The sequence below is a fragment of the Anser brachyrhynchus genome, assembly GCF_964034855.1.
Source record: "Anser brachyrhynchus genome assembly, chromosome: 3".
Classification (NCBI taxonomy): domain Eukaryota; kingdom Metazoa; phylum Chordata; class Aves; order Anseriformes; family Anatidae; genus Anser; species Anser brachyrhynchus.
In genome coordinates, this window is record NC_137696.1 from 119,019,563 (window position 1) to 119,042,295 (window position 22,733).

The 22,733-nt window shown below is 36.8% G+C and overlaps 1 protein-coding gene across 11 annotated transcripts in view; it reads right to left on the reverse strand.

Moving 5' to 3' along the window:
- ITSN2 (intersectin 2) overlaps positions 1–22,733 on the reverse strand; it is an 81,202-nt gene that overhangs the window by 21,863 nt on the left and 36,606 nt on the right. For 8 of the 11 annotated variants that reach the window (XM_080587349.1, XM_080587347.1, XM_080587343.1 and 5 more), the window contains 21 exons: positions 21,341–21,483; positions 19,936–19,999; positions 17,953–18,090; positions 17,752–17,837; positions 16,502–16,764; positions 15,628–15,777; positions 15,235–15,375; positions 14,344–14,431; positions 12,952–13,091; positions 10,106–10,242; positions 8,969–9,411; positions 7,721–7,842; positions 5,750–5,925; positions 5,326–5,470; positions 4,621–4,826; positions 3,708–3,772; positions 2,627–2,793; positions 2,258–2,303; positions 1,949–2,070; positions 1,394–1,490; positions 70–261 (listed from right to left, as the gene is read on the reverse strand). In XM_080587349.1, coding sequence (XP_080443475.1) covers positions 70–261; positions 1,394–1,490; positions 1,949–2,070; positions 2,258–2,303; positions 2,627–2,793; positions 3,708–3,772; positions 4,621–4,826; positions 5,326–5,470; positions 5,750–5,925; positions 7,721–7,842; positions 8,969–9,411; positions 10,106–10,242; positions 12,952–13,091; positions 14,344–14,431; positions 15,235–15,375; positions 15,628–15,777; positions 16,502–16,764; positions 17,752–17,837; positions 17,953–18,090; positions 19,936–19,999; positions 21,341–21,483 — 3,131 coding nt within the window. Of the gene's footprint in view, positions 1–69; positions 262–1,393; positions 1,491–1,948; positions 2,071–2,257; positions 2,304–2,626; positions 2,794–3,707; positions 3,773–4,620; positions 4,827–5,325; positions 5,471–5,749; positions 5,926–7,720; positions 7,843–8,968; positions 9,412–10,105; positions 10,243–11,982; positions 12,064–12,951; positions 13,092–14,343; positions 14,432–15,234; positions 15,376–15,627; positions 15,778–16,501; positions 16,765–17,751; positions 17,838–17,952; positions 18,091–19,935; positions 20,000–21,340; positions 21,484–22,733 lie in introns of all 11 variants that reach the window. The other 3 variants (XM_080587345.1, XM_080587351.1, XM_080587350.1) reach the window with 3 other exon arrangements.

A 22,733-nucleotide genomic window follows, 5' to 3' on the forward strand; every position in this document is an offset into this window, starting at 1 on the left:
AGCAAAAGAAGAGCAATGCACTTTTGAAATAAAGTAACAAAATGCTTTTTTAAGAAAAATGTTGCTTACACTGCTGACTTGGATCAGAATCTGTGGTCATCTTCACGTAGTTTGAGGGGAAGAGACCTGTCACACCACTGATTTCTCCTTGCCACCAGTCAGCATCGTCTTTGCTCAGTACGTTAATTAGCTGCCCTTTGGAGAAACTGAGCTCGTCTTCATTGTTTGCCATGTAATCATACATTGCTATCACTTGACACACTTTTAAGAAAAAACAAAGTTAGCAGAATGCTGTTACACAAGTATTATTTTTTCAGTATTTTACACAGTCACAGGAAACAAACAACAATGTCACATAAACTGTTACATAAGAAACACACCAGACATGATCTTATCTTGATGCGGAACTGTTCTCCCTTTTCTTTTACTCAGATTTTGAACTGGGCCAGGCAGAAATATTTACGTTGATTTTAGATATCTATCTATGCACTTGTATAGCAAATTATTTCCATTAGAAATAGGATCTAATGACCTTCTAAACATTTAAAATATAATCAAGTTTACTTCTCTCTCTTCCACTGGCTCAGCAGGGAAGGTGAGTTTGATTATCTTACAGCTGATACTTGTGAGAAAAATGCAGCAAAGGAAGAGGAAACACACATTAGCTAATCACGAACTACAAACGTAGTCAAAGGGAAGTTTTGTCCAGTAATACCCAGGAAGCTGTTGTATAAGCAAGTCATAGCTGCGGAGAGCAGCACAATTTAGGCATGCAGAACCACAAAAACTACTTTTCTGTGAAATAATCTCATTTGTAGCCAGCCATCCAAATGAAAAAAACTAGTGGAAATTGCAGCTCAGTCTCCCTTCTTAGAAAGAAGAGTACGTATTATTCTAAGGTGTTTGCCAATGATTGCTAATATTCTGTAAGATTGTTGCTGGCATTTGGCCAAAAGGAGTTTCCAAACAAGAAGAGTGTAACTCTTCAGGGCATTCAGAAAAATTAAGAAGCTTTTCTGTAGAAGAGGGACTGCTGATCCTCATAGATTTCTGGATATAAATGTCATTGTATGACTGAGATTTTCTGTTGTAAGGTAGGTGGCTAAGTACCAGCCACGGCAGGGGCCCCACGAAGAACTGTTTTGATTAAGAAGCCATGAGATTTTGCCTCTCATGGTCAGAGATAATATCTGAATGCACATGTCTGTCAAAAGACCCAGGTTCTGACTAGGACTTTACCTTCCACAGTGATGCACAGTAAGGTAAGGCCATTAAATATACTACTGAGCTAGCGATGTAATTCAGATTAGTATCTGAACAACCAAAGCAGTTATATGAAATACTTTAAGTGAAATATAAATAAAATCTTTTTCTTTTTTTTTTTTTTTGTCACCTGTGGGAGCAGCAGATGTGGTTCGCTCACTGCTTGGACCCAGTAATTTCACATGGCTGGCAGGGAACCATCCTTTCTGTCTCTTTTTCCCTCTTGCCTGTAAACATTTAAATGGTTATTACACAAGAAACCAAATAGTCTATAGACTGGAAAAACGCAACAAATATGTCACACAGCTTTACCTACTAAAGAGAGAAAAAGTTGGTCTTCCAACACCAATTAAACACTAAACATCTCAGAAGGTAAATTCTAGCTAGAGGATAAACCAGCCCAATTCAATAAAACTGCATCCTGATATGCTCTGGCAAATGTGTACGTTCAAGGTTAATGAATTAATTTTTAATCGCAGTTAATGATTTCAGTGCACAATTTCAAGGAAGGGCTGAATATTTCCTCTATGAAAGTTGCACTTACGTATCAAATATAGTTTCTAATGAGATACTACAACTTTCTAACCAGCTTTCAAAACACTACTTGTTTGTTTTTTCAAATGAAACCAAAGATCACCTCATTACTGTTCATCGAATCAGAATTATGTTTCCTTCAATTAATTACCTGGAGCTCTCCTTGCCACCATCCACTAGCATTTTTCTTCAGAATAAGTATTAGCTGTCCTGGAGCGAGACTAAGCTGTTCAGATCCTGAGGCAGCATAGGCAGTAGTAACCTGAGCGATTTCTGAAAAGACAATATATTAATTGCATTTGTTATCTTTTCCGTTACAATAAGAGCCATTTCCACAGAAATACACTGGTACATAACTTGTAGGTAAGCACACCAGCTGCCATTATAACACTGCTATGAACCTAACCACTCATCATCACTTTAAAAACGATCCAAAACGCTGAAGTTATAACGCACTTACCAGGTTTCTTATTTATTGTTCCAGTTTTGCCAGCACTACTAGAACCCTACAAAAAAGACAAAGCAATCTTCTTTTAATATGCAATAAAACCAGTAGACTTTGCACCATCTTTAAGCATGTGAAAAGAAAATAGAGGTTTTAACTCTGAGGCCATATTTAACAAAATACCATGCTCCTGTACTGAGACAGTCAACGTGACACTGTGGCTAGAGCTCTGATTCAGGACTCAAGCTTTATGCTCTTCTTTTCTGCAAAGGACTTTAATCTCTGCTTAAAATCAGTATCTAATAGGTGGGTATGAATAACAGAAATATACTAAAATTGAGAGAAAGCATCATGCATTAAGTAAGACTCAAAATAAGAACTCACTTCTTGATCCTTTGGTCTGACATAATTGGAGGGGAAGATTCCAGTTCTGTCATCGATGCTCCCTGTCCACCATTCCCCTTCTTTCTGGGTCACGAGAATTTCCTCTCCTTCCGTAAAAGTCAAGTCACCAGGTTCAGAGCTTGAATACGAATACAGCGCAACATACTCTGTGCAAACAGTACATATAAAGGAGGAGAGAATAGATAAGAGGATAAAAGTACATCAGACACAAGCAAAAGTACCGTTGATACCAACGTTCATCAGTGTGTTCACAGCGTGGATCATGTCTTAGCAAGCCTGAGCATCAGCCTACCCGCCTGATTGTAATCACAGCTGGCCTCGTGCTTACAACTTGGAATTAAGGGTACACAACATCTTACAGACAAATTCATTTGGCAGAGTGAGAGTCAGTACCCTTTGAACAGACTGCAGATAAGCCTGTAGGCCACAGCTAGAGAACTTACATCTCTTGTAAGAAGTACTCCACCCTACCTCCATGTTGCATAGCAGGAATGTATATTCCACACCTACATCTGATTAAATCCATTCTTATCTAATACAGCAGAAATGAAAAACACAATTGGAATAAAAACATAACTGGGGAAACAGAAATATACTGTATTAAAAGGCTTAGAAAGTGTTTCTGACAAATTCTTCTGCAGTAATACTTATTTTTTCTACTCCCTACTGATTAAAAGAGAACGATCCACATTCAGAAGACTAGAATCCCTTCTCCTATCTCTACAGCACAGAATAGTACAGTAGAGAACAGCAAGAAGAGAAGTCAGCTTATGGGTACGAGACATTTTAATTTTCAGAAGTAAATTACTGGAGCATAAGCCCTAAACAAACAAGCAATCAAACACAACCCAACAAACAAAAAAATTTGCCTATGCTCAACCTTAATCAGTTACAAATTTTACTCAAGTTCTTGTTTTAGGATTCTCATAATAATAGCTCGACATTCACACTGTATCTTTTGGACAAACATTAAAAGACTTGCTCAGAAATTTTTCAGAGTCACATGCCGTTAAGCAGAAACAAGGTATATCATTAAGTAATACATTTCATGCAGTCTTACCCTCTCCTACTGTGTAAGACTGTGTATTAGTTTTTTTCTTTACAGCTGCATAAATAGCTTCTGGTCTGTGGAAAGAAAAAAAAGTTTGAGTAACTAAAAAGTCTGACCAAGAAAAAATCTCTTTCTTAGGATGAGACTAAGCTCACTTTAGCTGTCTTAAAATTGGTATTTCCTCTAAATTATTTACAAAGGCTTCCTTGACTCTCAAACACTGACAGATATTATGGGAATTTAAGATGTGGGTAGCATCCAAGAGCACAGCACACTTTTAAAAAAAAAAAGTAGTATTATAGAACAAGATATATTCACAAATTACGCTATCTGAAAGAAGTACAAAATAAATTTGTCTAACTTCTCATACTGGAGAATTTCTAAGACCTTTCATCATAACACATAACAAGAACAATTCACACACGGTGGTGCAGCCACTCCAGCAGTAACCAGGCTCTGAATAACTACCCGAGCAGTTACATACAGCATTAGATTAGACATAAGGATCTTTCCAAGAAAGAAAAATAGCACTATTTCTGTAAGGTGTGCCATACGAGCTTTTAATGCTGAATGTTAAGGAATTCCTTGTAGGTCACTTAGAAGTTGGCACCCTTCAGAGGCACAAAGCAACTCCACTGCAAGAGATCTGACTTGGTAATGAACCAAAAGAAAGCTGGCACTTGATGAATGACCAAACACCATTGACTTTTCACAGCACTCAGCTTGGACAACTGTCTATTTACTCAGTAGTGAGCCCAACATTACTTGGCTTGCAAGAATGAAATAATAAAAGCCTAAAATGGCATGGTGTAAATTATAAACATTAATTGGAATCTGCACTTTAAAGCACTGCATGGATTTTGCACTCTAAAACACCTCTTTTTTTAAACTTTAGAACAAAACAATAATAAGGCGCACTTACTCCTCTTTCTTGATTTCGCTTCCAGGTAAGAGCTTGACATAAGATTTTGGAAACCAACCCCGTCCTCCATGTACCTCCCCAAACCACCAGTTTTCCTGCTGCTCCAGGACAGTGATGATATCATTTTTTGAAAAATTCAAGTGGTTATCTTTTTTTGCAGTCCAAGAGCAAAGTGCTTGTGCTTTTAAGTTCTCGACAGGTTGCCCCTGTTAAGACAGAAGCGGAGATGGTGGCTGACCATACTACCCCTAACTGGTGCAAGTGCTAAAAATAAACATATGCTGATGTATCATTTGTTGAAGTCTAAGCAAGTTCATTCCTAAGTGTTGGCCTAACTTCTTTTTTCTTTTTTTTTGCCTGGACAATGCTTTACATTCTTGTATATAAGTGATTGACTCAGGAACACTCTCTCAATTCTGTTTCTTACTTGTTACAAATATCTTGTGTGTCTAATTAGATGTGAAAACAATCACAGAATTATGAAACACATTGCATAAGCATTCTTGGTCACCAGTCCTCTGAAATGTATGGAATTATGTCTATAGGCAGCAGTGGAGAATTCAGACTAGTTTGTTATCCCTGGCCTGTTCAGTGCACACAGTATTAGAAAAATTAGAAAAGTGTGTTTGTGTTTTGTCTCGTTTTTTTTTTCTTAAAAAGTGTCATTAATGTGAACAGCAAGTTCTCCACTTTCACGCAATTTACCTGTCCGTGAATGGGTGAAACAGATCCAGGGGACACAGTGCGAGTGAAAGCTGATTTCTGTTGCCAGGCTGTATTAACATTCAAGCTAGAAAAATGTACATTTTGGTAATCAGATTCTTCTGCAGATTTACTTGGTGAAAGTGGTCTGCAAATTGAATACAGGCATATTTAACATGACAATTTTTATTATAAAAATTACCTCAGTAGAATCACTGTGGTTTTTTTTAATAAATATAAAACATATCATTCTATGCAATGTGAAGCAGACTATCTAATATTTAAAATATGCAAGCTAACACTTTCAAGTAGACTTGTCAGTAAGTTTTCTGCATTTATATTTTCTGTATCATTGAATGATACTATACAGCACATTATGCGTTAACTTTGAAAAAGCAGTTTTAACACAAATGTAACAAACACTCACTCTGAAGCAGCTGAGGTAGTAGATAAAGATACTGTCGGAGGAAGTAAGGCCTTCTTAGGAGATAAAGGTTTTTCTCCTTCTGGTATTTTTTCTACGTAATTGCATGGAAACCAACCAATACGTCCTTGAAAACTCCCGTAAAGCCAACCAGGTTCTCCAACATTTTTTTCATCAACCTATGGACAGGCGGGTAAGTACAACGAAAACACAATTAGCTGTCTGAAACAAGAGGATGATATCTCGTGTGTCAGCACCTGTTGACACACTGAATAGTGTGTGCAGCACTCTCACAGGATCAGCATTTTTACTCTCTTCCTTTTTCAGAACTGAGCTGATTTTGCCCTGTTCAAAAAAGAGGGTGATGCAATTGCACTCCGCCTCCAGCAGCTCCTTCCAAGGTAACACACCAAATCTGCCAGCCAGCTTCAGAGACATGTGGAGACAGGCCTCGAAGATGTCATATTCCTTCAAGCAGGCCCCAGACAACACGACACTGGGGACCACATACGACACCTGGAGCAATTCTGACTTGCCAAAATCTATGATGCGCTGTGTTGCATTTCACTGAACACAAAGCCAAGAAGCAGTGGCTGGCTGGCCCAGCACCACAAAAAACAGGTACAGCTCTGCTTAGAGAACTGTGGTGGTCTTAAGTGGGGAAGGGCAACCACATTTCTCAGTGATTTTCTGTAAAAGACTGGAGGAAGGATGTGCTGGACCTGCAATTAACTGCAGACAAAACACACCCAAAAATTCTATTATTTATTGCAATGATTAAGAGTACAGCATTTGTATTACACATTCCTATCAGTACTGAAGCCTCCATTACGCTGCATATAGTCAAAGCTATAGAAAGAAAAAGCAAGCTAAAATTAGCAGCTAATCAAATACTAACAGCTAGTTAGCTCAGTTGAGCTTGAAGGTAGGAGAGGAGGAGGCGGCTGCTGGCGTATTTCTAAAACAGGATATCAGCAGTTAAATGAGACTGTTAATTTTATCTGAAAAGGAAGCCAAAACAACAACTTTTATTTCCTTGTCTATACTTCATTGGTGTGAAAATGCAAATAAATTATTTAACTCTATCAAACTGAAGGTTAATACCTACGGGTTTCAATATTCTATAATACGCTGCTTTCTGAATACTCCCCTATCACCTATCTGTATCACTATAATCTGAATGAGGGAGAGCCATATGTACTCATACATTAGATACATGTATATTAACCGCATCACCACAGTTGTAAATCAGTTTTCACAAGTCCACCTGACCACACAGGCTTTCAAAATTGTTTATGCTAACAAATAATATAATTAAATGAAATGACACAGATTTCAACCAAGAAGCCAGAAAACATTTCTAGCCTTATGATCCCTCTGAAACATTACAGATAGCATACTCAACAAATCCAGAAGAATACTACACAGAATGGACGCAGAATACTCTGCTATGGACATCTGCCTGAGAGAGCATTTATAAAGGAAATGACAAGAAGACACAGATTATGTTAGCCATACATTAGAAAATGGTATGTAGATTCAGAGGAACCTTTCACATCAACTTGTTAAATAACTGGCCTTTTCATATGCCATTAATAATCTTGTCTTCTTATGTAGCCATTCATGCCTCTGTTTACTACACTCACATTTCAAGCAGACACTTAGAGGCCAGCATCTAAACGTACAAAAACCTGCCGCAACTACATCATTCCTTTATTCCACAATTTTAGAAAGTTTATGTTTAGAGTTCACTACTGTTACTCCAAACAAACTCTCGACACTTCTAAAATACAAATAAAGATTTTATCTGAACTAATCCTAATTTCACCTGTTAAAAAAAAGTGATCAACTTTAAATCGTAATTAAGTCTAGAATGTATCAACATAATGCTTCTGACACCTAGGACTTTGTGTATCTCAGGATCAGAGGAAGGGGTTGTTTTCTCACAAGTTAAATATGAATGGCAAATCTTACCTGGATTATATCCCCGGTATTAAAGCTCATCTCATCGTGATTCCTTGCTTCAAATGGATATAAAGCTCTGTAATTTACGAAGGCAACCGAATTCCTAGTCTCTGAGGTACTAATTGCATTGCCTGAAGGGATAAGAAAACTGGTTACTGTTTTGATACAGCTGAAAGCACTTGGAGCTCTACCATTCTAAGCAACACGTATGAATATAAGCAGAGCACAGTTCTTGCCTTGAAGACACTAAGCAAGTACCAGAGGAGATCACTAAGTAACAGGCTGATGGGATGCATACAGGGCAAGGGTTTAACATGCTAATCACTAAGTGTAATGTAGGCAATAAAATGCATTTTCTTCTCAAGTGAAAAAATGAGATCTTTATCTTCTCATCCCTTCTTGTCAAACAGCTCTGGCTAGGCCAGTACTTTAATATAGTCTCGTCTAACAAAAATACAATTTTCCAAGTCAAAAAGATACCACTGCTCCAAGAAGTGTTCAGCAGCACTGTGAAAATTTTACTTAAAACTCTTACAAAGCAAAATACCATAATTTCTGTTTTCTTTGCTTCTGCATTCTCAAAGCCTGTGAGTGATGCTGCTAACAGTGAATGTTTTACAAGGTCTAGATAAGTTGTGCAAATATCTTTCAGCGCTGTCCTAACTTGCTTCCTGTTTAATTCGGTGATAAAAACGGCTAATGAAAACTTACAAGAACTAATGAATGATGGATTAAGCAAAACTGCTTTTAGTGAAAATATTGTTAAACCACTATTTTTCAAAGTCCTACAATGAAAGTCATGTTGACTTTAGTTTTTTGTTAAAAAGAGGTATTGAATAAGGCAGAAATAAAGTGGATTTCAATATTAATAAGTCACTGAGGATTACCTGTCCATCCACTTATCACCTGATAACACTCCTCCACGTTAGCATTCTTCTTTAATCATAGAAAGTTCTGGCCTTATGAAAAAGCTAAAATATTATTGTTTCCAACATTCACAATTTGTTAGCCATGATCACTGGAAGATTTGTCATCAGGGCCGCAGGTGGTGAAAATTGATAAAAGACAACCTAAATTAATAGGATGATTTATACCTAACTAAAGACATAGAACATTGTGTGTTTGTTTTTTTAATTATTACAATATTTTAGACAATAAGTCTGCCAGTGTCACATTAACACTAATACATCTCAAGAATGAAATGATACTCAGGAAAATAGGAATCATTAAAGCAATAATCTAACAGACTAAGATTACCTTCATTTTTCCAGGGTGTCTTAAGACTTTTACCCTCTGTTGGTTTCAACAGATCTGCAAACTTTTCGTGTATGTTTAATTTAGAAGTGCGTTTCTCTGTCTCTTGAGAGTTGGTCACTTCTTTTATCTTCTTTATTTCTTCATTCTTCTTACGCCTCTCCTCAGCTTCTTTTGCAATTTGCTCTTGCTTTCTTTTATCTTCTTCCAGTTGCCTCTGCCTTTGTTCCGTTTCTCTCAAGATTGCAGCTTGCCTATTTTTGTTCTCCTCTTCATGAAGCTGTTGTTTGTTTTCCCTGTCTCTCATCAGTGCAACTGCTTCTTCAGCTTTTAGCTTTTCTTGAACTTTTTCTTGCATTCTTTCTTCCTCTAATCGCTTCTTTTTCTCCTCCTCTTCCCTTCGGATATTTTCCTGCCATCGGTTCTCCTTCTCCCGTTTTGCTTTCCTTTAAAAGGGGAATGAGAGAGTGAGAAAGAATTTTTATTTTTCATAAAAATGAAAGTCACTTTGTTCAAGAACAATCAACTGCACTTTTAAGTAAAACCGTGTCTATGATATTGATGAGTTTTCTCTCTGGGCAATAAGCAGAAGAGTATTGTAAAAACATATTTGAATTTTCTTGTCTTCCTAAAAAGAACGAAATTTAAAATTTCCTCACTCATCCATCTTTCAAGATTAACATATGAGTTAGGAAGTCAATGCACTTCCTATTGTCTTAAGTATCAATCTCACAGTTGTCTGAATATACATGAAAAAAAAACTAGGAATTAGTCAGAAGGGCTTGTAAGGAGATAGGTACAAGGCCAGAAAAACACGGTAGAAAATATGAGGAATTTTAGATGTGTATTATTTATTAAAGGAGCTAAAATCTTAATAGCAAGAGTAATTACTTTGTTTATTTACCTACAAAACCTGAGTTTACAAATTCTATGAAAATGAAGATAAAAACAGATTGGAAAGAGGGAATTCAGAACACCTTGTATCAGTGGCACTCCATATAAAATGTTTTCTCTAAGGTGACTAACCAGGACGTATTTTTACCAGTTACACTTCCTGTTTATTACAATCAGTGTCTTAAAGTCACCATGGCATTCTTTTGCTTTAAAAACTGCAGTGCCGACAGATTTCAGATATGGTACCTTGCAGCCTCATCTTCCAGTCGCTTTTTCTGTGCAAGTTCAGCTCTTCTTTTTTCTACCTCTCTTATTTTGTCCTGTTTGATCTTGTGGAGCTGCTCCAAGGCTAATTGCTGTGTGCTGTAACTTTCTCTCAGGTCCTAATAAATAAACACAATAAAGTACATCAAAAGAAATAAAACCAATCTTTTGAGAAAAGCATCAAGGCATTTTAATGTTTTGTGAATCAAAGTATTACTTTGTCCACACAAATGAACAAACTAATATTAAGTTGTAATAGTCCTTGAAGGTCACTGTAAAGAAAGTCAAAATATAAAAATAGCTGCCAGGTTTGCAAAGCCTCTTATGTAACTTAGGCTTTCAATGCGCCCTTCAGTCACACACCTGCTGGAAATGGCAAATGTGACAGAGGAAACAGGAAAATATAAAACTTAATGTTCAAGCACAACATTATTTAAGAACAAAGAAGACAATGAAGCATATTATAAATAATCACAAAACGCATTTCTCGAGGCGGCAGACTTCAACTGAAAGCCAACACAATGCCATAAAGCTGAGAATATATCCCTTAAAAAGGGTGTTCACCTTCACCATGCTTTCTTTTTTTCCGCTTCATTCACCATTCTAAATTACAACTACAAAATGGTACCATCAAATGGAAGACTGAAATAATTCTGACAGAGTAGGCTTACCACTGCAGGAAGCTATAGCTTAAGGCCACTAACTCAGACCAGTGTTTTGCTGTATTTGTGAACTTTTCTATTGAACATATCGTTCAATTCCTACTCCATCTCCCTCTGATTAAGAACATTTCATAAAACATCAGCCTGAATCTTTGGGATAATTAAATTTACAAAATAAATAAAAAAAGGCAGAAAAAAACAATAACACAAATACTTCAGAATGTCTTCATCACATTACAAAAGATTTTGAACATACTACGTTATTTTCATTAGGAATCCTACTGATAGGATTGAGCAACAGGTATACCCTGACTTTTTATATTTGGTATCATAAATGCAAATAAAGCAATTAAGAATGATCTATTCCCACTATGATATGCACCACTACCAAAAATCACGTTGCCTAAAAATTACTGTGCATTTTATACGAAAAGGGCAAGGTAACAAGATTTCTCTGTCAGTGAAAGTCTCTAACAACTAATTAAACTGATCAATTTACTACTATTTTTCCCCAAACACGTTCAGCTGAAAATACTTCTAATTCTACATAGAAATCTTTGATATGAGGAGAGAACAACTCTTCCGCAAAACTGAAAGGTCAGTGAAGTAGTTCTGAGAATAGCTTATGAGGGGGAAAAAAAAAGCCAGGTTTCTGACAGCAGAGGCCAAAAGCAGCACTGAAGAAAAACAGTAAGCAAGCTTTAGTACGGGGTTAATATGGAGGTTTAAAAGCATTGCATTTGCTGTGCCATGTGTCATATTCTGGGCACTGATGCTATTTCTAGTCTCAGACTCTGAAGAGAATTCGTATACTTGACTCACAGCTAAGGATGTATGAATATAGGAACGGTGAGACAAGTAGAGAGCAACAGATGGAAAAGAGAGAAAAGACACTGTTTCCATCTAAGGCAGTATTCTTTTTGTTGATATTATCTTAATTAAAAGAAAAATATCTGGGTGAACATAGCCATTTTACTTCTTAATAAACTATCAGTATTTTGCAGTTTGGCTTTCTAAGCACATAACAAAATTGTAAATCTTTACAAGGATTTAAAAGTTAGCAGAAATAAAAAGAGCCTACTGATTTTCTTTTATGAAAATATATATAATAGAAGTCATATATCCAAACAGAAAGGGTAAGCAGAGGAAAATTGCGAAATAATTAAAAAGCAAAAGAGCCAAAGATTAGAAAATAACCTTAAGTAAGAGGAAGAGGTTGTTGAGACAGCTTAGCAGAGACAAAAGGCACTGAAGAACAGAATCATCCATATTCTCACACTGTAAGATAAGGCAGATAAAAAGCTAATTAATCTTTGCACTGTATTTTGAAAAACATATTTTAGGGAAGACTAAACTGTGGATGCAGCCACTGAACACAGCAAGCCATGCGAGTGAACAAGTAACTAAAAATGTATGTAACCAGTGTTACATGTAGCCATTCTTTTCACAATAAAAGAAACTCTTAAAACGTTTACAAATTTTAATTTTTGTGTCATTTTTAACAGAGCATAGAGCCCTCACATTGGGGCTGTAAATGAATTATTTAGGAATAAAGTTCACATCAGAGCCACTAGGAGTAAGCTGGTAAGTGGATATTTGCTAACCTACCTGAGAGTTGCATGCATTTTAACCTAAGTCAAGAATTGCCTCTACAACAAAAATGCTTTTAGGTCCAACAGTCAACATTTATTAACTTACTCTCCAGTGAAGTGCCCTGTGCTTATTTACATAACAATACCTAAGTCTGTTACCAGATCTTGTGCAATATACTAAGAAACCCCATTTTTCTTTCGATTAAAGTGTTGTCCACAATTCAAGAATTGTAGCCAATACAACCCCATAACAACAGAATCTGCAAGAGCCTGAGAAATGAATTAGAGTTTGTATCTCAAACCAAATTAATTCTAGAATGCAAAAGTTTACAGTGAGCAACTGGTGATTCATGCAAAGCAATGATGAGCGAGACGTTGATATTTTAGTACATTAGCAGTAGTTTTAAATGCATTTTTATCGTATTCCAAGAGTTTGGGAAATTCTTACACGACACCAGAAGTTCGGAAGAGTTTTTTGGAAGTCTGGTGGAAGTGCCACCATCTTTATGATTGGATGGAGAAATAAAGACACTGCTTGCCAGTGTAAAACTATGTATTGAGAGAATACACTTACCTTAAGCTGACTGTTAAATGCATCCATTTCAGCAAGTTTAGAAGCAGTTTCTTTCTCAAGGGCATCAAGTTGTTCCTTAAGTCTTTGGCATAATTCTTCCTTTTCTAGGGACTTCTTGTGCACTGAACCAATTCCTGCACCTGCATAGAATCACAGAATCACTAAGGTTGGAAATGCCCTCCAAGATCATCTGGTCCAACCATCCCCCTACCACCAATGTCACCCACTGAACCATGTCCCTAAGCACCACGTCCAACCTTGCCTTGAACACCCCCAGGGGCGGTGACTCCACCACCTCCCTGGGCAACCCGTCCCAGTGCCTGACTGCTCTTTCTGAGAAGAAATGTCTCCTCATTTCTAACCTAAACCTCCCCTGGCACAACTTCAGGCCATTTCCTCTAGTCTTATTGTTGGTTATCTGTGGTAAGAGGCAGCTCCCCACAGCTTCCTTTCAGGTAGTTGCAGAGAGCAATAAGGTCTCCCCTGAGCCTTCTCTTCTCCAGACTAAACACCCCCAGTTCCCTCAGCCGCTCCTCACAGGACTTGTGCTCCAGGCCCTTCACCAGCTCCACAGCCTTTCTCTGGACACGCTCCAGGGCCTCAATGTCCCTCTTGTACTGAGGGGCCCAAAGTTGAACACAGTACCTGAGGTGTGGCCTCACCAGAGCTGAGTACAGGGGACCGATCACCTCCCTGGTCCCGCTGGCTACACTATTCCTGATACAAGCCAGGTTAAAAAAGACAAGCAATTTTACAAGGACTTTTGTTTTCATTGTTTTTCTTTTTCCTAATATACATGCATTCCCAACGTCTTTCCTCAAAAATATCCCTTGATTTATCTTCCTATTTGCATACAGCACAAAGAAATAGACCAACACCTACCTACCTGAGACTTACAGACATCACATGTAATACATATAGAATACTTTGCAAATTGTTTTTCATATCATATTAGACCAATTCACAGCAAGCTTCTGAAAGCAGGAAAATCTAGTGTGATTTGAGAGGAACTTCTAATGTGATGTAAGGGCCAGTGTAAATTTTACATAAATTAACTCCCTTGAGTCTACACTACAAAAAAAGACATGGTGTAATAAGGATCATAATATGTGTGGCCTGTATAGTCTGCATAAGTAAACTTTTAAGCAAAATCTGTTTTGTCATAAATGTGTTTGTTTGCCCCTTTTTAGAACACAAAGGAAATAATGGAATGCATATGCAGCAATTCCAAGGTGGCACTCACTGAAAAGATAAAAAAAAAAGTGAAGGTGTGATTAACACCCCTGTATCCTACAGCTTTTTTTTTTTTTTTTTTTCCTTTTTTGTTTTTACAGTACAAGTGATGAAAAGCAAGCAATGCAAACAGAAGAGAATTCATTTGTGGGCACTTACTCTGAGTGTTGTCAAGTTGAACGTTTTTAATTCTTTCAGTTAACAATTGCTTTTCAGGAACTAAATAGATTAGTTTATTCTGGTACTCCTGTAGATATTAAAGAAAACATAACAACTTTTTAATACTCTTTATACTTAAGTAAAAGTGGATGAATTTCCAAACATAATCGCAACTCACATTAATGAAACGCAGGATGCAAGTTATCATTATAGAGTAGAGGAAAAATGACTTCTGCACTCCCAACATAAACACTACTATAACTAAATACTTTTTAACCAAAAAAGCATTAACACAGCTGGAAAAAAAAAGTTACTATTTATACAGTTATCATGAGAACATCTGACTACCTCAAATCTAATATAAAACAGTAACTTTCTGTGACACACAGGAAGATGAAAAGAAGTTTCCCTGACAGGCAGGAGCATTACAAAAAAATAAGGTAGAGGATGATTTATCATAGACAACTATTCTGAAATAATTTGTCTTGCTATTCAAATACAGAAACTAGAAAAAAAAAAAAAGACCTGCAAGGTAACTCAGCCCAAAGACCAACTTGGTCTGCATACAGAAAAGCATTCCTCATAAAAATCTGAGTTTGTAGCTATAAAAGAACTCAAAAGAAGTCACTATTATATATCCACAAAAATAAAGCTGAAGTCTTGGCTAGTGTCCTCATTCAACTTTCAGCTTGTTGTAGTACATTTAATCATTTTTTTAACACCACAAAAAAAACTAAAAACCTCTGCAATGTTGATGGCATCGCCAATTTCCTCTCTGCACTATAATCAAACTGATTCACTATTCTTCGCTATCAAAACTGATTATCAACATTACTGAAACACAGAATAGGAAATAAAGGAGAACTACAAACGTAACAGAAAGTTATGTACCTGCAGCTGTTGTTGTAATTGCTTGACTTCCATAATTCCTTGATCACATTTCTTATCTAAAGCCTCCAGCTCAGTTTTCCGAATCTGCTTCTTATTTCGAATATCTTGCAATCTGCCTGAGATTTGCTGATGTTTGTCCGTCTAGAAAGAAATGAGAGACAAATTATATCACCTATATAAAAAAAAAAAAAAAAAAAAAAACACATTTCTCCACAATGCCTTTGGGCACATTAGTTCACAATCAATTCTTTAAAAGAACCCGGTAATATCTGCTTTAGACTGCTCATCCAAAGCAGAGTGGGACTCCTAGCAGGCCATCAATGTGTATTCTAAGATTTGCATACTTTAAAATACTGCATTTCCCTTCAAGATGGGCAGTAAAAATTGTCTTACCAGGGCTTCTAATTCAAGATTAAGGCTCTTCTTTTTAGAGGTCAACCTGACAATTTCTTCTTGTTCCCTGTTACGTTGATTAAGAAGTTCTTGGCGACGAATTCTCTCCCATTCCAATCGTCGCTGGCGCTCAAGTTCTTGCTTTGCTGCCTAAGGAGAAGTTACATTACTTTAAATTACAATGTAGATACAGAACACAGAGACCATTTTTTATTATAATGTGCTCTACTTGTAAATAGTGTAACAGGAGCACAATGTATTGTCTTTTTCAAAGTGACCATTGTATACTTCAGTATTGAAGAATGGAGGAAATGACCCTTTAAGACTCTTCATGTCATACTCCTAACTCCAAAGGAAAAAAGCTGTTTGAAAAGAGTTGCGTAATTCAGAGAGAAAATTCATTTAGCTTAGAGTACAGATCCTAAATGAGCTCACTGAGAAATACTACACGTAACCTCCTTTGATTATTTCACAGGACTACATAAAATATTAAAGTCTTATGCATGCAGTGTGACACCACCTAGAAGCAAATTTGTCTTAAATTCAAACAGCAAAATATTATCAATTATGAATTCCGTAAAATCTTGTTCAGAATAGAGATTTTTGTATAAATCTAAGAAATCTATCCCAGAAATCTCAGCTGTCCTTTGAAGTATCTGAAAGTCTCTGACTTACGCCAACACTGCATTTACTTGTAACAGACACAATGTTCTCAGTCAGAAATGACATTCTCTCTACAAGAGAGCTTTCCACTAGCCCCACGCAAGGAGAATGAGTCAAAGTCAGTGCTCAAATCCTGAATGTTCCATCAAGTGAATACCATATGCATGTATATATTCTTTACAGCATTAAAAAATAATTTCAAGAAAACAACCTCCCGCCTTTCTATTTCTTTCCTCCTTTCTTCTTCCCTTTGTCTTTCCAATTCTCGTTGTCTCTCCAGCTGCCTTTCCATTTCAAGTTGTTTTTTCCGTTCCTGTTCCTGACGCTCCCTCTCTCTTCGTTCTTGTTCTTCTCGTTCTTTCTGAGCCTTACGTTCTGCCTCTCTTTGTTGCTGCTCCAACAGGACCTGACGGCGTTTTTCCAGCTCCATATTTCCCCTCTCATAGTTTGCTTTCCTTTTGTCCTCAAAGGTAACTAAAATAAGCAAAAATAGTTATTTCTGCCCTGTGCAAAACATTGCTCTCAAACAAGTACCTCAGTTGCGCCACTAAAGACAGATATTTCCTTTTTGGCAAGTTCAGTTAGTTAGGTCATGGATAACGTAAGCATCTTGCATTTTTCTAGTATTATTTTTCTTTTCAAAAATACCTTTAAATTTTCCTAAGTCTATTCCAACCGAAAAAATATTGCAATTTAAAACTGACAAAGAAAATGGCTTTAATTTTAGAGGAAATACAACGGAACGGTTTTTAAAAGCTAACAGAAAACAATCTTCTGTTAAAAAGGTTTTCCACTGTGCAAGAAAAATTAAACACACAGAGAAAGAGTTTAGTCTTAAAGGGTATTCCCTGTAAGATCTCTTGGAGTTAAAAACAGCAGAAAACAAAATAGGATCAAGCTCAATTACTGCAGTACAGGACAAAAAGAGATACAAAGGAATGGTTTTGGCTCCCAGAAACCATCTTTCCAACTAGAGAGACAAGGTGTCTCTCACACTCCCCACATAACAAGACCTTTGCTGGAAGGATCATGGAGCCAACAGCAGAATTTACTTTGTGTTCAAACTGCACCTTGTTTTCAGAAAATTAAGCAACATTGGGATCTCTTGTTTCCAAAATACCCAGAACAAAGTAATGCCAGTAACATTCAACTGCAAAAAAAATTGCAGTAGCATTGCAGTATTTGGCCATGAAATATTTCTTTTCCAAAATACATTATTAATCAGCACACTTTCCCATTCCTACATCTAATAATAGTCCCTTTCTCTGCCTTCTCAATTTTATTATATGTAATAGGCTGACTACATCCCCTTAACAACCTTCCTACCATCAAGTTAAAATGGATCTAGCTTCTGAAATGAATCTCCGTAGGGACTTGTTATGTCTTCCACTTCCTAAATGTTTCAGTGTCCTTCAAAGGCAGCCCTATATATTAAGAATGAGACCATGAAGCCCATTTTACCTGGCTGTTTTTTCTGCGGCTCCTCCTCTTGCACTGGCTGGTAAGATGGCAGAGTTCCATTTATATTTTCAGTATATTTTCCACTCCTGGAGGGGGAAAAAAAAAAAGATACAAAAAACAACATTAGACAAATAACACACATAATTTCTTTGCATAAAGAATTTCCATTGAAAATATGTTTCACTGCTCTCAGTGATTTACCTGAAAGAAGGTGGTACCAGTTCAAGAGGCAGAGTTAGTGGCAGAGGTTGTCCAGCTTTGGCCATATCAGTTAGGTGCATGGCTAACACAAACTCATCAGCTTTCAGTTGTCCATCTCCATCAATATCAGCTAGTGACCTGCATAGTTTTAATAGCAATAATAATTAGAACTAAATATCACAATCGCTCACAAGTGACAGCTGAAAATTTTCAGAGCTGAAACAGTGAAATAATTTTGAAAACACAGAATTCCTTTGAAATGATCTGTCAAAAATCATTAAAATTAATAATATGAATAGTGAATGAAATAAAATATTCTTTTGTTTATAATGTGCTGCTATACAGATCACAGATGTCATTTTAAAATGCAAAAAAGGATAGGAAAGTTTAACAGACTTCTTAAACTTCAAGAGAAGAGCTGGGAAGAGAATCCTTACCTATTCAACATGATAGAAACCACTTCTTCCTTCAGCACAAAATAAAATGTTATATAAAATTAACCAAATGCTACAATGGGGGCCTTGGCATAGAATTCTTTTTTCCCTTGTGTTTCCTTGGCATTGAAGGGAAGATATGAACTGCCCCAGAGCTCCTTGAAATGGGTAAGAAAAAGATCACCTACCCCCTTCTAAGGAGAAGGCAAATCACACAATCATACCATCAGCCTACTTGTACTCAAAATGCTTCCCACACATTCAGGAAAAAAACAACAACAATGAAATGTTTCCAGAGATGCAGACAAGAAAACAGGAATCTTTCTCAGAGAACTGTCTATATAGATGTAATCGCAGGAATGTGTCCTTAGACTGGACTTACGTGAAATAAATAAAGGTGACTTAATAAAATAAGTGCTTGTGCCATTTTTTACACACACTGCCTTGAACAAAAATATTGAGCAGTTTAAAAAAAAAATCAAAAAGGAAACAAACAACTAAATCCACCACACACCCACAGTGAAAAATGAAAGGAGATGATTAAATGAGACTTTTTTTTTTTTACGTTGACCGACCAGCACTGTTCACACTTAACAGTACTATTATTACAGTAATTACCATGAAGATCACACTCTGGTAGAAATATTTTATAATTCCTTACTTTGGGCAAAACTGTAACTTGGACTTGGATGTTAATCCTCTACATGTGTAGAGACATCCCTGCACTGGCTCCTGATAGCTTTAGGCTGGGCATCCAGGGAGAAAACAGTACCTGCTTTATTTCCCCATACTCCTATGTGGATGAATATAACCTGAAACTCCATTTTTACCCTCACAGTGCGCAACCAAATCAGCTGAACGAATAAGAAGAATGTTTCAGCTGGCTGCTGGTAAAGACAAACAAACGACTCCTCCTGAGATAAAGAAGAAGAAGAAAGCAGCCTGCCTCAGAAGGAGCTGTAAAGCACAAAGTTATTGCGAATTCCTCTGCGACAACGAGGCTTAATGCACAGCATAGAAGTTATGTCTGAAGGCAAAATCCAAACTACCGTATCTAGCAGGTTAAAGGCAGATTATTCAAACCTTCAGACAACTGTAACTATTTCCATCACCACAGTAAAGACAAATCTTAAAAAAAGCATAATACGCAGTTATCTCTATGGGAACTGTAGCGAGTCTCTAAAAATCTCCTTTTTTAATCTCTCTCCATATTTTAAAACTAACAAGGTCAGACAGTCTTTTGTTTCACAATTCTACATTTGAAATGAATAAAGCTCAGCTTAAGTAGCACATCACTGAAATGAAAATTGAAATCTATACTATCATAGGGAGTCTAACAAACAAATACAAAGAGTGAAAAGCTTATTATATTAAGTTGAGGTATCTTTTGAAAAATGTATTAATCACCAAGCCAGTTTATTAAGTAGCTTACTTTTCATTTACTATATTAGATCTCTGGCATCCCTTCATCTTTTACTATTAAATAAAGTACAATTCCTCTCTTTAACAACACAAATGCATTGAATGCATCATCAGTAACTAAACTTACCAAATAGTAGCCAGCTGAGTCTGTGAAAGGTTTGATTGCAGAAGGGCATTTCTTGCTTGAAATCCTTAGAGAAAGTGTAAAAGATATTAACAAAAATAAATACTTCCAACAAAGATTCACATGTAGCAAAAATGGGTCATGAACTGGGGCATGTTTATTTTTAATATTAATCTAATCCCTTTTCATTAATGGCTGACAGTTGGCACTACTCCCAGGCTTAACAAGAGGTATTACAATCTGAACACAACAAAGATTTAAGTATTTTTGGGTACTTTTTTTTTCCACTCAAAATTCAAAACAGCAAAAACTGACATGAAAAATGGATACTTAGGGTAATCCGCACAGCTGTTACAAGAGCACAGCTGATTGTCTACTGAAAGCTGGAGCTAACAAGCTGGAAAACTGCCAGTTTTCCTTAGTTAACAAAGGCCCATACACCCTTCTAGGCGGGTCAATGAAACCTTCAGCTCAAAAATCAACTGAGCAAGATAAAGAGCATTAAGTCCATTTCAAAAAAGAGAAAATTGCCCTCCTTTTTTGTGGACTAGAAAACTGGGGCAGAGGCTTGGTAAATACTCATTCTGAATGAGAAATGTGGTCAGCTATAGGCATACATACTGACTTCACACCTGCTAACTGCTTGTCCAGCACTCATACTCACTGGCGAACAGCTAGTAATCCAGTTTTACAAGAACTTTCAGAAAACCCTACTCTTGTACTGTGTATGAAGTCTTTCAAAACCACCATAATGTTGTGGCACAGCACACACCACTGAAACTCAACAAGGAATTACTCCCTTAAACAACTTTTGAGACTTTACAGTCACATCTGTAGTACTGCAGTGTCTTCCTTGAACTTCTTTCTTTGAAAAGAAGACAAATATCTAAGCAGTTATATACTGCACAGAAGCACAACACAAAAAAGATTGTGTAGATGTCTTTCATTTCACAAAGTCATAAGAAACGCTATCTGCCCAAAGACTGATGCTTGGAAAATGACTGCTGATTTTAAGGAGTTAACTTCCCCAGCCTTATGGTTCTCAGGCTCTTCTTGTTCTCACTGCTGGCACTCTTCTCTTCTTCTCACTGACTGCTACTGTTGCTTCCCCGGTCCACCCAGGAAGACTGTTGCCTCCTCAGTCCTCTCCAGGTCTAACATAGACCCCAGGCCAATAAATTGATGCCCATTTCTATTTCTTGGCTAATGACAAGCAGAAGCCAATCCTCATTCTCTCCTGTACAGGTCTGAATATCAACGATTTCAGCTTTTTTGTTTGGAAGTCAAATGGTTTCCACGATTTCAGCAAGCCAGGATTTCACCCCTAAGCCTGCAATGTTCCAGAGGCAGAAAACAAAAAACACTGCTCCATTGCCTTTTCCCCATCTGTATCAAATGCCACACTCACCTGATAAATATCCACTCATACTTTTATCCAGGCTGTTAAATTTCTGTCTGTATTTTAATCTGGAGGCCTGAGGAACTGCCCAGTCGGAGGATGCAATCTTTGGTGAATTCCCAACTAGTGAAGCACTAGAGGAAGAATTTGAACTGTAATAATGTTTCAAAAAAGAAAGAGAGAAGACCTCTAAGTTACTTGGTAAAAAGCAGGCATGGGTACAAAAGATATATAGCATCTTCTGGTAACAAGAAACAACTTCTACAAAGTTGTCTCTGCTAACTTGCTATAAAATATTTTCATGGCTAACATGAAATCCTACTGTGAAAGTAGGAACCCATACCTAAAGGGAAACTCTTGAGATCAAGATTCCATTCCCTTGGTATCACGTATTATTATTATTATTATTTATATTTTTATTATTCTATTATGCCATGTTTCACCAGAGGATCATTGCGATAATAACACTACAGAAAATCACAGGGAAACATCTCAACCTTCATAAGAATGTTTAAAAGAACTCTGAAGCATTTGGTAGATGTCTACGTAACTTTGAAGATGTATGCAAATGGATAACCAGGAACACACACACACAAAAAAAATCTATCTGATAAAGCTGCTAAAGCCTCTACATTCCACCTCTCCCTCTGTTTTGCCATTAGTGATAATGACAGGCTGAATGGAGATTTTCTGGTTCATGCAGTTTCTGCAGAGTAGCACCGATCAAGTGTTTAGTTATGTCTATAACGCTTCTACCTTTAAATCCCAGCATTTTTGCACTGTGCCATCTTTGAAGACCAGACAAAACCAGTCTGGTTTACTTAAGGTAATCCTCCTACTCATCCTATGTGCTGTGTATTAGCAGCAAAAAGGTGCAAGCACTTCTGAGTCACTTTCTGGAATTGAGCTGGGGCTGAAATGCCCTCTGTGTTGTCTTTTGGAAGACTGTTCCTTCAAAGTCTAATTGTAGAGATAATTGTAGAGACCCTCACTTAGTCTCTGACAAAGCTCTAAAATCAGTGAAATAGAGCAGCTGATGACAAAGATTTATAACCTTCTATTATTCATAAAACAAATCCATAGATAAATATTTATAACAAATACAGTTCTTACATGTCTGCTAATTATTTGGTGCCATCTATAATGAATGAGCACATCGATCCATAAACATTCCTTTTACAACTGCTTGCAAGTTTTACATCTACTTACTAATGCTGTACATTCCCTTCTTTTAGTCACCACTTTCTCTCATTAGAGCTCCTCACCTACTTTGGATAGTTTTGTTACATTTACTGAAAAATATTATTTAGTTATTTAATAAATAATATTATTTATTTATTTGCATATATCAAAACAATTTACTTTCAGACCTGGTAGACCATTACTAATGAATGAGACTTTG